At 35.4% G+C, this 13159-nt stretch overlaps 1 protein-coding gene across 7 annotated transcripts in view; it reads left to right on the top strand.

Annotated features, from left to right (window-relative positions):
• The first annotated feature begins 2704 nt into the window (after positions 1 to 2704).
• Positions 2705 to 13159, top strand: part of LOC128227645 (sodium-dependent proline transporter-like) — a 34211-nt gene continuing 23756 nt past the window's right edge. For 5 of the 7 annotated variants that reach the window (XM_052938378.1, XM_052938374.1, XM_052938372.1 and 2 more), the window contains exons 1-2: positions 2717 to 2866; positions 7202 to 7404. In XM_052938378.1, the coding sequence (XP_052794338.1) occupies positions 7306 to 7404 (99 nt within the window). In that variant the 5' untranslated portion in view covers positions 2717 to 2866; positions 7202 to 7305. Of the gene's footprint in view, positions 2867 to 3017; positions 3106 to 7201; positions 7405 to 13159 lie in introns of those variants that run through there. The other 2 variants (XM_052938373.1, XM_052938375.1) reach the window with 2 other exon arrangements.

Below are 13159 nucleotides of genomic sequence, written 5' to 3' on the forward strand. Positions count from 1 at the left end.
GTAGTAGTAGTAGTAGTAGTAGTAGTAGTAGCAGCAGCAGCAGCAGCAGCAGCAGCAACAGCAGTAGCAGTAGCAGTAGCAGTAGAAGTAAAAGTTGTTGTTGTAGTAGTATTAGAATATATACGGAACTAATGGTTAAGTAATAAAAGCAAAAATATACAATAATAATTTCTACAAAGCCTTGAGTCAAAGAGTAGAAAGTCCAAAGAAAATTTACGTTAAATACATGTAATTCCTGGGAAACATTAAGACTGACAATTCCAGGGTAGTCTTAAGAGTAGCTTTTATTTTTGTCTTAGAAAGAATGTACGTGAAGTTAGCGTCCTAGCGGCCTCGCGGCGTGAAGTTAGCGGCCTAGCGGCCTAGCGGCGTGAAGTTAGCGGCCTAGCGGCGTGAAGTTAGCGGCCTAGCGGCGTGAAGTTAGCGGCCTAGCGGCCTAGCGGCCTAGCGGCGTGAAGTTAGCGGCCTAGCGGCCTAATACGGTATCTTATTTCAAAGTATGAATATATGCTTTTTCTTCTTAAACATTGATAAATTAACTGTTTTTGTGCACGAAATATCAATTTCAAGCGATTTTCAACAAACTTTTTTATCAAACATTTTTCTATTTTATAGCATGCAAACATGACTGCTCTGCTAACAAAATGATATATTTGCTGTATATGTGCACCAATCATCACTCTGAAGCGATTTTTAACAATAAGATACCATATTAGGCCGCTAGGCCGCTAACTTCACGCCGCTAAGACACCAGGCCGCTAGATCGCTTGATCGACTTCTTTGAAAAAATGTTGAAAATCGCTTCAGACTGATGATTGGTGCATATAAATAGCAAATGTCTCATTGTTTAAGAAGAAAAGGCATGTGTTCGTACTTTGAAATAAGATAGCATATTAGGCCGCCAGTCCGCTAGGCCGCTAACTTGACGCCGCTAGTCCGCTAGGCCGCTAACTTCACGCCGCTAGGCCGCTAACTTTACGCCGCTAGGCCGCCAGGCCGCTAGGCCGCTAACTTCACGTACATTCAAAAACCATTTTTATGCGTGAATATCTGCAAACCAATGATATAAGATTGCTGACAAAGGACAGATTGTAAATTTTCAGTTTTCTGTTTTATGGCTTAAACCGATACTAACGGTTTAAGAAAATGCATAAAACATGAGTTTTTTGAACTCAAATATAAATATTGCGATCTGCCTTTTTGTCAGCAGTCTTATATAACTGGTTTCCATGGATTTTCGCCAAAAAAATGCTCTTTCCAAGACAAAAAATAAAAAAAAATGTCAAAGCGTTTAATCTGTGAGAGTGCAGCTTTAGGTCAAAGAGGGGAAGTCTAAAGCAGCCTTAACACAAATACTGAAATGTCCGGAGTAGCCTCAAAGTCAAAAGTAGCATTGAGTCAAAGAATGACAATTCTTAATGAAAAGTATATCAACGACTGACATTTCAAAGAATTCCAAGTTCATAGTAACTTCATGTTAACTTCAAACTAGTACAAAGTAGCATTAAGTCAAATACTGACGAGGCCTGAGAAACAGTAAAATGTTCATGCATGATTAAAGACTGGCACGTCCAGGGTAGCATTAAGGTAAAGACTGGCACGTCCAGAGTAGCATTAAGGTAAACACTGGCACGTCCAGAGTAGCATTAATGTAAAGACTGGCACGTCCAGAGTAGCATTAAGGTAAAGACTGGCACGTCCAGAGTAGCATTAAGGTAAAGACTGGCACGTCGAGGGTAGCATTAAGGTAAAGACTGGCACGTCCAGAGTAGCATTAAGGTAAAGACTGGCACGTCCAGGGTAACATTCAGTTAAATACTGACACGTCCAGGGTAGCATTCAGTTAAAGACTGGCACGTCCAGAGTAGCATTAAGTTATATACTGACACGTCCAGGGTAGCATTAAGTTAAAGACTGGCACGTCCAGAGTAGCATTAAGTTTAAGACTGACACGTCCAGGGTAGCCTTGACTTAAAGCCTGATACATCCAGGGTAGCATTAAGTGTAAAGACTGGTGCATCAAGGGTAGCATTAAGACAAGTTAAAGACTTGCAGATATAATATGATCACTTTGTTTTACTAAGTACATTATATATAGTTTAAATTTACATAGAGGATGTACAAGCAAGCGTTAAGCAAAATATGTATGTATGTATGTATGTTTGTTCAATTTGTCAAAAAAAAGAGACATATCATATGACAAACATGTACTTTGTAAACAATAATAATGTATACAAAAAGATATATATATATATATACACAAATGTATATGTTTGACCTTGTGTTCTACTTGCAATAGGGTGTGTGCGTTGGACCGTCTTACTACTGTTTGCAAACATTCTCTTCAACACGTTAAACAAAGCATGATCGCAATGTCATTTTGCACCGAAGAGACGCCCGCCCCCCAAAAGGCCTCGAAAAGTCAGTGAAGTAGAGTGTTCTGGTTTAAATCATCTAGGTAATAGTTTGTTATTGAGCAAATAGAAATCAATGTTCGAAAATTGGGGAAATAAATTCAGTTTAGGGTACAAATAATCTTTCAACTTTCTTAACAAAAGATATTTGCAAATATTTAAAGAATCTTACAATGACCCAACTTTGAACTAAATTCGAATAAAAGTCTTAAGTAACGATCTTGTAATATTGAACATTAACCACGATTTCTATGACCAATGTCTATTGAATCGTAACCACTTTTAATTCATTACCCATGCTTATACACTAAAGTATCGTAAAACCTGTTTTGGGAAATCACAAAGCTTCGTAAATGGTTCGGTGATTTTGAATTCGTACTAGCCGAAATTTGTCGACAGTGGTAAAGATTAGCGAGTCATTCAAAGCACGGAACTAGGCTTTTGGGGTAAGTGTATGTATTTCTTTTATTATCATTATTATTTAATGGCCTTCTTCTTCAACTGAACAATTTTAGCAAAGTAACATATATTAAACCACTGAAATAATTACCATTCTTTGTTGCAGTTTGTGTAAATTAAACGGTGTATGTATAGCAAAACTTCCTTATGTCCTTTATAAACGATTAGATGAAGTTTTGTGTCTTTGAATACCTTGTTCGGATTGATATAGGGCGCGGTTTCAAGTATTTACGTATGTTTTGTTTTTAATATTTCGTTGTTTTGCACTTCGTTGATTTGTTAAGACTTGTTTCAAATATCTGAATAATAATTGATATACTTTTCCCACGTATATACATATATCAGTATTTCATTTATGCATTTATATGCTAACTCATGTTCATTGGCCGTGAAGTGCTTATAAGTGGTTTAAATGCATGCGTTCTCATTGATGAATAATGCATTTGAAATAAAATGGATTGTAAATCATCATCTTGTTTTTAAACTGTCAGACGTTTTGAGGGTGGTTTTGCATACGTAGTTTTTCTAGTCGGATAGTCCTTGAACCTTTGTTCTTTGACAACACGAATCGAGTCTTCTCTTCTGCGGGCATTTCCCCTATAATCTGACCCAAATACTAAATAAAAGGGGAAAATGTTATCCCCGGACCTTCTTAAATACATTTTGAGTTATTAAACATATTGTTTACATACATGTATCTCTAATGTAAGTTTTGGTCCAGGATTGAATTTCATTTCCTTCATGTATACGGCTCGTTTTGGCTTGTTTTGCTTCACACTATAAAGAAGCATATTTTCTTGCCAAGTACAAAAAGTTCGACTGGTCGGTTTGCCAAGCACATTTATGATTTTAGATTAGAACTGAATGCAGCTCAACATATATAATACAAGCTCTGAAAGGCTTTTAAAGCCGACATGTAGTTATATTACACGATAACAGACATAGGACATATTTGAAGTATATATATATTTATAACATTATGTAACTCAGAATCGAATAAAATTTAAAAACATATTTACCTTATACAAAGCATCACCTGAGCAAACGAGGGACTGAAGATTACAATAATATATATTATCAAAAACAAAGTTGGTACATATATATCACAGAATTATTTAGAAAGAACTCAGGCAATAAGTATTATATGCTAAGATGAATACAATACAGGCATACAAGCTTATAAGTACAAACATTAAAACGTGTGTAGCAGCTGCTGATCTTGGCATTGGCCTAAAACCTGCTCTTAAAGAAAAGAAAAACTAAAACGTAGCTACATGTATTAAGAATTGTGACCACTCGGAGAACAATGTAAAAGTCGTTATTTAGGTGATGCCGAAGCACCTTTGTCCTTTTTTGTTTATAATTTCTTTGAAAAGACGCGAGACATTTACACAGCTAAATACCTGTACGTCACTTGACCTATTACAAACTTCACACCGCGGCTACTTCCTCTTGACGTCCAGTAATTACCACCATCGTCAAATCACGTTATAATGATCGAAATCACGTGACGTTATTCCAACAGTTAAAATTGTCGTTCTTTTTGAAACAAAAAACAAAACGAACAAAAACTTAAAAAAAAACAGTATAAAATTGAACTTTTAACACATATTGCATAAATACGTGTAAAAATCAATGTTTGAACTAAAACATCGCTTAGCAGAGATCTTCTCTGCTGGTCAGGGGAAATCACTGCGTATGAGTTTGGCATATTGACATACATCCTTGCACCCAACGTCTGCCTTGTCATGTATTGACATACTCTCCATAATACAAATTTTGAAATTTGAGAAGCTACATTGTCAGTTACGTTACACTTTATAAGTCTTCATATTTGAAATAATAGCTTGACTTGTCACGCGTCGGCACGTCTTCTCCATACATGGGCTATACGACACGAGATATGCTATAAATGAGAGCAGAGAAAAAAATGTGTTTAAACAAGATTCAGTTTTTAATGGTGATAATAAAGCTAAATGTATGTTGTCCTACAATTCTTTGGGTGGGTTAATGCTGGGGGACATGATATAATGTAGTTTGCAAATGATCTCACTCAACAGGTGAGTTATATTCCTTGACTGAGTGAATCATGAGCATGGATCGCCGACATACTAGTTTTTGGTTCCTATTCCTACCAAAAACAGTTGACCTAGATTCCTGAAACTTTGAAGGTACGTTTAGCATCGACAGTGGTACGCATTGGCTTTTGCCATGTTTTTCTTAGAACTTAAATGCAAACAGTCGTGTTTTGAACGTAGCTCCGTACAAATTTGGCATTTTCAGTCGAAAGAAACTGCAGCTTTGGTGGTGTACGAATTTGTGCGCAAAAAATGTACGAGGTAGACAAGAGTTATGCCTCTTACCTTGGTAAAATGTTATGACTCATTGCTGGATGTTTATCTTATTCAAAACTCTTCCGGTGGGGGCACCTCATCGTCGGATACCCCCGTTACATACTACACTATGCTTCGTTGTGCATGTATGAAGTGTAACAGAAGAAAGTACCGTGGTTGCCGACGATGGGGCACCCCTTGTTGAACCGACAAATGTCTATTAGCTATTGACATATTAACCGCTTTATAACGTTTGGTTCAACCCGCCGTGTTTTTTTTTTACTTTACCACCGATATTATTATTATTATTATTATTATTATTATTATTACTACTATTATTATTATTATTATTAATATTAGAAATACATGTGTAATACTTTAAAAAATATTAAAATAGTATATGAATGCAAATCGGCCCTCAAATGAGAAGTTTAAATGTAACAGACGAAACATTTCTTCAAGTGTATACGTGTATTTTCTTAACTTCCGTAACGACGTAAATATTTGTTTACAGCTTTTATCTTGAAATCTCAACGGTTTTGTTATGTAAAAAGGCAAGTCTTTATACACGTATTTAAGAAAGAATGTTATAAACAAGATAATGGTTTTAATACCTCGCCAGAGAAATATCAAATTACATGTAATAAAGCGGTGGAATAAAATATTCTATTCAACTAGCTTTTTAGATCAATGGGTACGAAACTTCTCATCATGCTTTTACTGTGTCATAACTTTTATGTACGTAGAAGTAGTATATAAAATTCTACGGAATGCCGTTAGGGCCATCGCTTGTGAATGTCTTAATTTGAAACGCGATACTCGATAGTACGATGATTAAAACGCGAACGACACTACCGTAACGAAAACGCAACATTACGATGATAATAACGCGACAGTACGATAACGAAAACGCGACAATACGATGATGATAATGCGATGAACTATCGTGTGTTCACCATCGTACTGTTGCGTTTTCACCATCGTAATATCGTTATATCACGTTTTCGTCATCGTAGTATCGTATTGTCGCGTTATTATCACCGTACGGTCGCGTTTTTATCATCGTAGTGTCGCGTTATCATTATCGTACTATCGCGATTTCACCATCGTTCTATCGCGTTTACGTTGTCATATTTTTGTGATTTCGACTTTTCATCATCGTACTATCGAGTATCGCGCTTCAGATCAACACATTCACAGGCGATGGCCCTTACAGAAATCCATATTAATGATCAAACTGCCGTAAAAAGTAAATTGTACCCGGTTCTCATTCGTAAACTTCTAACGTCGGCGGTATGTTGAAAGTAAATATGTAAGGATCACAGGTACTCTACGCGTGGTAATGCCACAGCCATATGATTAATTGACATACCATGTTTTGGCAATATGTGCAAAACACGATTACTATTTGTGTACTCAATGTATTGAAGGGGCTGGGTTAGGGTTTATGTAGGGTCTTAGACATTCGTCGTTTCAAATATACTTTCTGATTTTCACTTGAACTGTCACCCCTACCCTCACCCCCGCCAGCTAACCCTGGGTATCTATATATCCCACGTGTTAATTAGTTTGCAATTAAACTAGGATACTTCCCGCAAAGTAACTGCGAGCGATAACTAGATTAGAAGACCGATTTGACTGACTATGCAGATGGTTGAAGGTGGTTTACCCCCCCCCCCCCCCACACACACACCCAATGTGGAGAGCCCCATTTACTGCAAATAACAATTGGACATCTTTGAGTATAAGATGAATTTTTTCATTCGCTGACTTTCACGTTTGGGGCACTTTGAGTTGTTTCTTTCCAATGTGTTTTATTAGTCAATGGTAAAATCTTAACAATAGTCTAAGTCAATAGCAGTAAATCAATAAAGGGCTTTCATTGGGATCCGACGGAGTGTACCACAAGTCCGAATATTGACCTTCTGCGAGTATGTCGAGAAACGCATCAGAAACCTTTGTATTTAAATTGCTCATCTCTTTTTTTCTATTCAGATTTTGGCGTTCTGTAGAGCGTACATAGACAAACCCTTTCTATCCCCTGACCTGGACCTGTTTATCACAAGAGGAGCGGGAGAGCGGAACCGGAAGTATTCACGATGGCGGATGCAAATATCCAGGAGGACCTGAAGATAATCAGGGCACAGAACGATGCCATTATTAAAGCTTTACAGAAAAAGAAGAAAAACATAATCATGGTTAGTTTATACGCTCTTGTTAAGCTTAAGTGTGGTAGTATCCAAAACGTGCCACCTGAAATACAGATATTATTATTATTATTATTTTTATTTTTTTATTTATTTATTATTATTTTTTATTTTATTTTATTTATTTATTTATTATTATTTTTTTATTTTTTTTATTATTTTTTTTGGGGGGGGGGGGGGGGAGGGCAGTTTTAGTATTTAAGTTATGGTTAATTCTTCTAAGTAAAGAAATGGTTTGATGCGATTCAGTCGCATTACCATTTATTTTATGAAGTCACAGATTGCCAATATTTCGGGTGTTTTAGTGGTCTGCATAATCTTCTTTAAACTATGAAAAAACTGGGCCAGCCACTGTTTTTATCTACCGCTTCACCTGATTGGAATTAATAACGACTGACTGCTGGTTTACTGAGATAATACACGTGAGAAATTCTGCCTTCTCATTAGACAAAATTAAATATTGACCACTAAGCACATTTTAAAATCTCTTTTTTTTCTCCGATTAAGACAAGAAATCATTGCCATAAACTGCTGTTTAAGGAGCTGGAGAACAAATGAATAAGAATTGGTGCAGAACCCGGCAAAAAATATAAGGATAAATGCAAACTGTAATGATTTATATTCATGTATGTTTACTTTTTAACTTAAACATATTCCAGTCATCTGTGAGCCCATGGATACTGATAAGAAACTCCTCCTTAAAGCTTTAATGGCGCCCATAATCATAAGAATATGCAAATACACATGTGCTTTTATCATAAATGATATTAAACATTAATCTAAATTTCACATGATGGAGAATATCAGGCCTATTTAGTAATTATTCGTGCATGAACTCGGATTATAAAATAGTTGAAGTGTACACGGTTTATCCATACTTTGTAAAGAAATATATTTAATAGAGAATCTGGGCTGTGTTTGGGGTGAATTCGTTTGAATTAAATTGGGCTTGATCGTTATGATATGTTAGACATTTGGCGAGCTTTTAACCAAAAGTAAATCACGTGAAATCTCATGTGAATCCAGCATGATACAATGTACGAAGTGAATATCGTCTGCTTTTTCTTTATCCGTTCATTTTTTTAATGTATGCATGATATCCTTTTTTTAAAGATCTAAACATTTTCTGACTACTTGGCCAGTTTTCAGATCGTCATCAGAATTAATATGTTTAATTCAGAATAATCTTTCTTTAAAAGCAATGAATGTATTGCATGTGTTTTGTCTCAAACAAAAAAATGATTTAAGTTTTTAGCTCCACTGGCCGAAGGCCATGGAGCTTATGTCGTCACAGATTGTCCGTCGTGAGTGCGTGCGTGCGTGCGTGCGTGCGTGCGTGCGTAAACTTTTACTTTAAACGACATCTCCTCTGAAACTGATAAGCGGATTTTGACAAAACTTCACAGGAATGTTCCTTTGGTGGTCCTTTACCAAAATTGCTCAAATGGTTCCGGTCGATTGCACAATATGGCCGCCAGAGCTAAAAATAGCAAAATCTTTAAACGACATCTCCTCTGAAACGGTTCGGCAGATTTTGATGAAACTTGACAGTAATGTTCCTTGGGTGGTCCTTTATTAAAATTGCTCAAATGGTTTTGGTCCATTGCACGATATGGCCGCCACAGCTAAAAATAGCAAAATCTTTAAACGACATCTCCTCTGAAACGGATAGGCAGATTTTGATGAAACTTGACAGAATTGTTCCTTGGGTGGTCCTTAACCAAAATTGCTCAAATGGTTCCGGTCCGCTGCACAACATGGCTGCCAGGGCAAAAAAATAGAAAAACTTTTAAAGAACATCTTCTCAGAAACCGATGATCAGATTTTGATGAAACTTAACAGAAATGTTCCTTGGATGGTCCTTTATCAAATTTGCTTCAATGGTTTCGGTCCACTGCACAAGATGGCCCCCAGAGGTAAAAATAGAAAAACCTTTAAACGACTTCTCCTCAGAAACCGATGATCAGATTTTGATGGAACTTGACAGAAATGTTCCTTGGGTGGTCATTAACCAAAATTTGTTAAATGGTTCCAGTCCACTGCACACCATGGCTGCCAGAGCTAAAAAATAAAAAACTTTATACGACTTGTCGTCGAAACCGATGACCTTTTTTCGATAAAACTTGACAGAAATGTTTGTTTGGTGCTCCTTTACTCAAATTGCCCAAATCATTTCGGTCCACTGCACAACATGGCAGCCAGAGCTATTAAAGTAAAAAATTTTTTTAAATAACTTCTCATCAAAAATTGATGATTGTATTTCTATGAAACTTGACGAAAATGTTCGTTAGGTGGTCTTTGCTTGAACCTTTTGGCCAGTGGAGCACAGGCACTGATGTGCCTCTTGTTAAACGATATATTAATGTCGGTATTTATTTTTATAGATTATGTATAGTTAATGTGTATATTTAAAGTATATAAGACGCATTTATAATGGGATTAAATCTAATGGCATTTTGCCACAATGGTATTAATCAGGTCATAATACAATTTGTCATGAAAAACGGTACTGTTTATATTCTGCTTATTTGTTATACTTTTAAAAAGAAGTTATGCCGTTCAAAGTAATTATGTGCAAAGGAGGTTATGCCGGTCATAGTAATTTTGTGCAACACTACAGAACGCACCGATACTTTGGGTTTTAAGATTTAAAATATTCTGTTATGTCGTTAAATATTACTGTCATAATATTTTTCTTCTGTATGTTGAATGCGTAACCTAATCGCGGGCCTGGCTTATGATTGCATAAGAATAATTTGAATAATCATCTGAATCATAATGTCAAATATTAAGTGGAACTTATTGTATGTTTTGAATATGAGTCATTGAAAATCAATATAATGTACCCCACTTGAAAATTGTACGCGGCTTGAAAATATCCACCCTTTTTAGCTCGACTAATCAAAAAATAAGGAGGGCTATACTACTCGCCTTTGCGTCGGCGTCCGCGTCTGCGGCAGCGCCGGTTCCAAGTTTTAGGGCAAGTTGGCATTTTCACTTATAACTTTAGTACTGTTCATTCAATTTTCATTATACTTCACACAGTTGTACAGTACCGTCACACAATAAAGTTCCATAACTCCATAACATCCGTAATATAAATTATAGCCCCTGATTGGCTTGAGAACTTAAGTTTTAAGGCACATTGTGTCAGGTTAACAATGACTCCTTTTATCAAATTCACTTCCTACTGCACAGAATTGTTGACGACGTGCATACAATAAATGGGTATCAACTCAGATCCCAAATACTGTTCATTCAATAGACTTCATACTTCACACAGAAACTGTTGTTCATGACCATCAAATAATTAGGTTATGCAACTCAATATTAACCTAAATACAAACTATGCCCCTTGATTGACTTTTTTTTTTTAATTTTCGTTCTTGGTTGTTTTTGATTGACAGACACATATAGCATAATTATTGCATTTATATCTACGACGAACCGGCGTATAGTCGAGTGCCCTGTCCTACGACAGCTTTTGTTTTTCTTGGAATTTTAAGTGAAAATCGGGTTTCCGACTATTTCTAATGAAAACGGTGTATACAATGTAAGATGCACGTCGAGATTCATGATCATAATTGCACAGTATTCGTGAGGCCTTGATAAACTCTGCTTATAAAGGTAATTTGGAATAAGCTCTGACCATTGATAAATACAAATATAAGTATATAAATCAACAATTAAAGCCTCAAATATTTGAATCAATCAAGGCTGAAATGTATGTAGCTAACACATGTTACTGGCCTCATGTCTTCAAAAACATTAGGGTTTCCCTATATTAACACGATTCGGGTCAGACTAAAATTCCGACGAGCATTTCGCGAACCCAACACTGGCTCTCTTTCTCTAGTATTTAAAATATTTGACTTTTGGAGGCTTAAAAATATGTTCATTAGCCTTGAACGGCTTATATATCAACCCATTGCTTTCCATTGAAGTTTTGTGTTCAGCTACCCTGAATAAATACAGGTTAGATTGAAATCTTAGGACCTTGTTTTATGGAGAAAGACCAGCAGTTGATATATAATTTGTATTTTTTATATATCGTTTTGCATATTGTATGTAGATGAATTTAAAACTTGGCTTGTTTATAAGCTGAAAATGTTAAGATATACTAGTAGACGAAGTATTGACTTACGAAAAATGACCCACTGAAAATAAAATAGTTTGGAATATAGACATGTTTTGTTTTGTTTTGGTTTGAAGAAAATGATGAGAAATTGAGTTACTGTTTTCTTAAAGAAACAAACCTTTACACCTGTTTGTATTGTTTATGTCTTTTTTCTAAAGCACGCATGTTCATTAAATTTGGTAGGAGAAAATGGAATAATAATTTAGTCAAAATGACGCGTGTTCTCCCAATCAGAAAGGCCCAAGCCACATTTTGTAAATGACACATTAGTTTGATTTTGGAAGAATGGTGCCGATTGATGTCGCCATCGGCGGTATCTTTTCGTGCATTAATGTTGGTCATATCTTGAAAACTTGACTCGTAACTTGGTACATATGCTCCCTATGACAATACACACCGGTAAATTCGCCCCATAACTTCTGCTAAAATATTTGTCAAGTTTCGAAGAGCATAAGGCCAGCTTTGGTTATTATTGTTTCTATACGTGTTATCGAAAACTTTATTTTTAAAAACACCAAGCATTGTTCCGCGACCGGTTAAATATCGCGTCCATTCGCAATTGATCGCCAGAAGAATACGCTCAATACATGTAATTATATAAATGGTATTTTAGTCAAACATGAAGTAGAGATCAAATTTCAACATAGGTTTTTGAGGGATAATTTAGCCATAAATTGCTCTACTTATCATTTATGTAAACTAAAATTCTTTTGAGCAGTCAAACGTGGCAATATAAAGTATAACACATTAAGATTGTATCAGGGGCCAAACTAGTTGTAATTTGTGTTGCAATTGACTTAACATGTAAGTGGGCGTCTTCAAGGGTATGGTATATTAGGTGTTTATATAACACTCGAAGTTAAAAAATAATTGTGTAAGCATGTAAATTCATCTTAAGGGCTCATAAGCGAGTTCCTATACAAGCAATATTATATGTTAATGCATTGTTATCCCGTAAAATTTTAATAGCTATCATTTGAAAGTGTAATGCTTGCTGATTTATGACCGAAAACACATTAGAAGTGAAATTATTGCAGTTTTTATTTTGTTTTGTTTACTTAAACGTAAATCGAACGAGAAATGACATATATTTCATTTTCAAAGGCCAAGCAAGCTCAGTTTTAAAATATTTTTCGGTGAAGTTTTTACCTATTCATTCTCTGCTCGCCACACATTTACACCAAAATTATATGCATCTCCACTTACAATACAATGCAAATACAATTAAGGAAACGTGGGCGAGCAATAATAATAAAATCAATATAATATGCATGAATACATGGAAAAGCTGCATAATTCAAAGAATCGTTTCTTATACAAATATGAGTACTGCACCTATGTATTCATGGTCGCTTTACTTTTTTGCAGTATATCTTATTTATAAGCGATTAAGGACATATAAGATTTAAGGATTTTCTTTTTGTTTAGAAATTTCATCAAATTTCATTTTTTCTCAAATAATTACAATAATAATAATAATAATAATAATAATAATAATAATAATATTAATTATAATAATGATAACTGATGATGATGATGATGATGATGATGATGATGATGATCAACACATCATGATGTGTATATAGGTGTTTCTGCGTAGTATAAAGT

The sequence above is a fragment of the Mya arenaria genome, chromosome 3 (assembly GCF_026914265.1).
Source record: "Mya arenaria isolate MELC-2E11 chromosome 3, ASM2691426v1".
Classification (NCBI taxonomy): Eukaryota; Metazoa; Mollusca; class Bivalvia; order Myida; family Myidae; genus Mya; species Mya arenaria.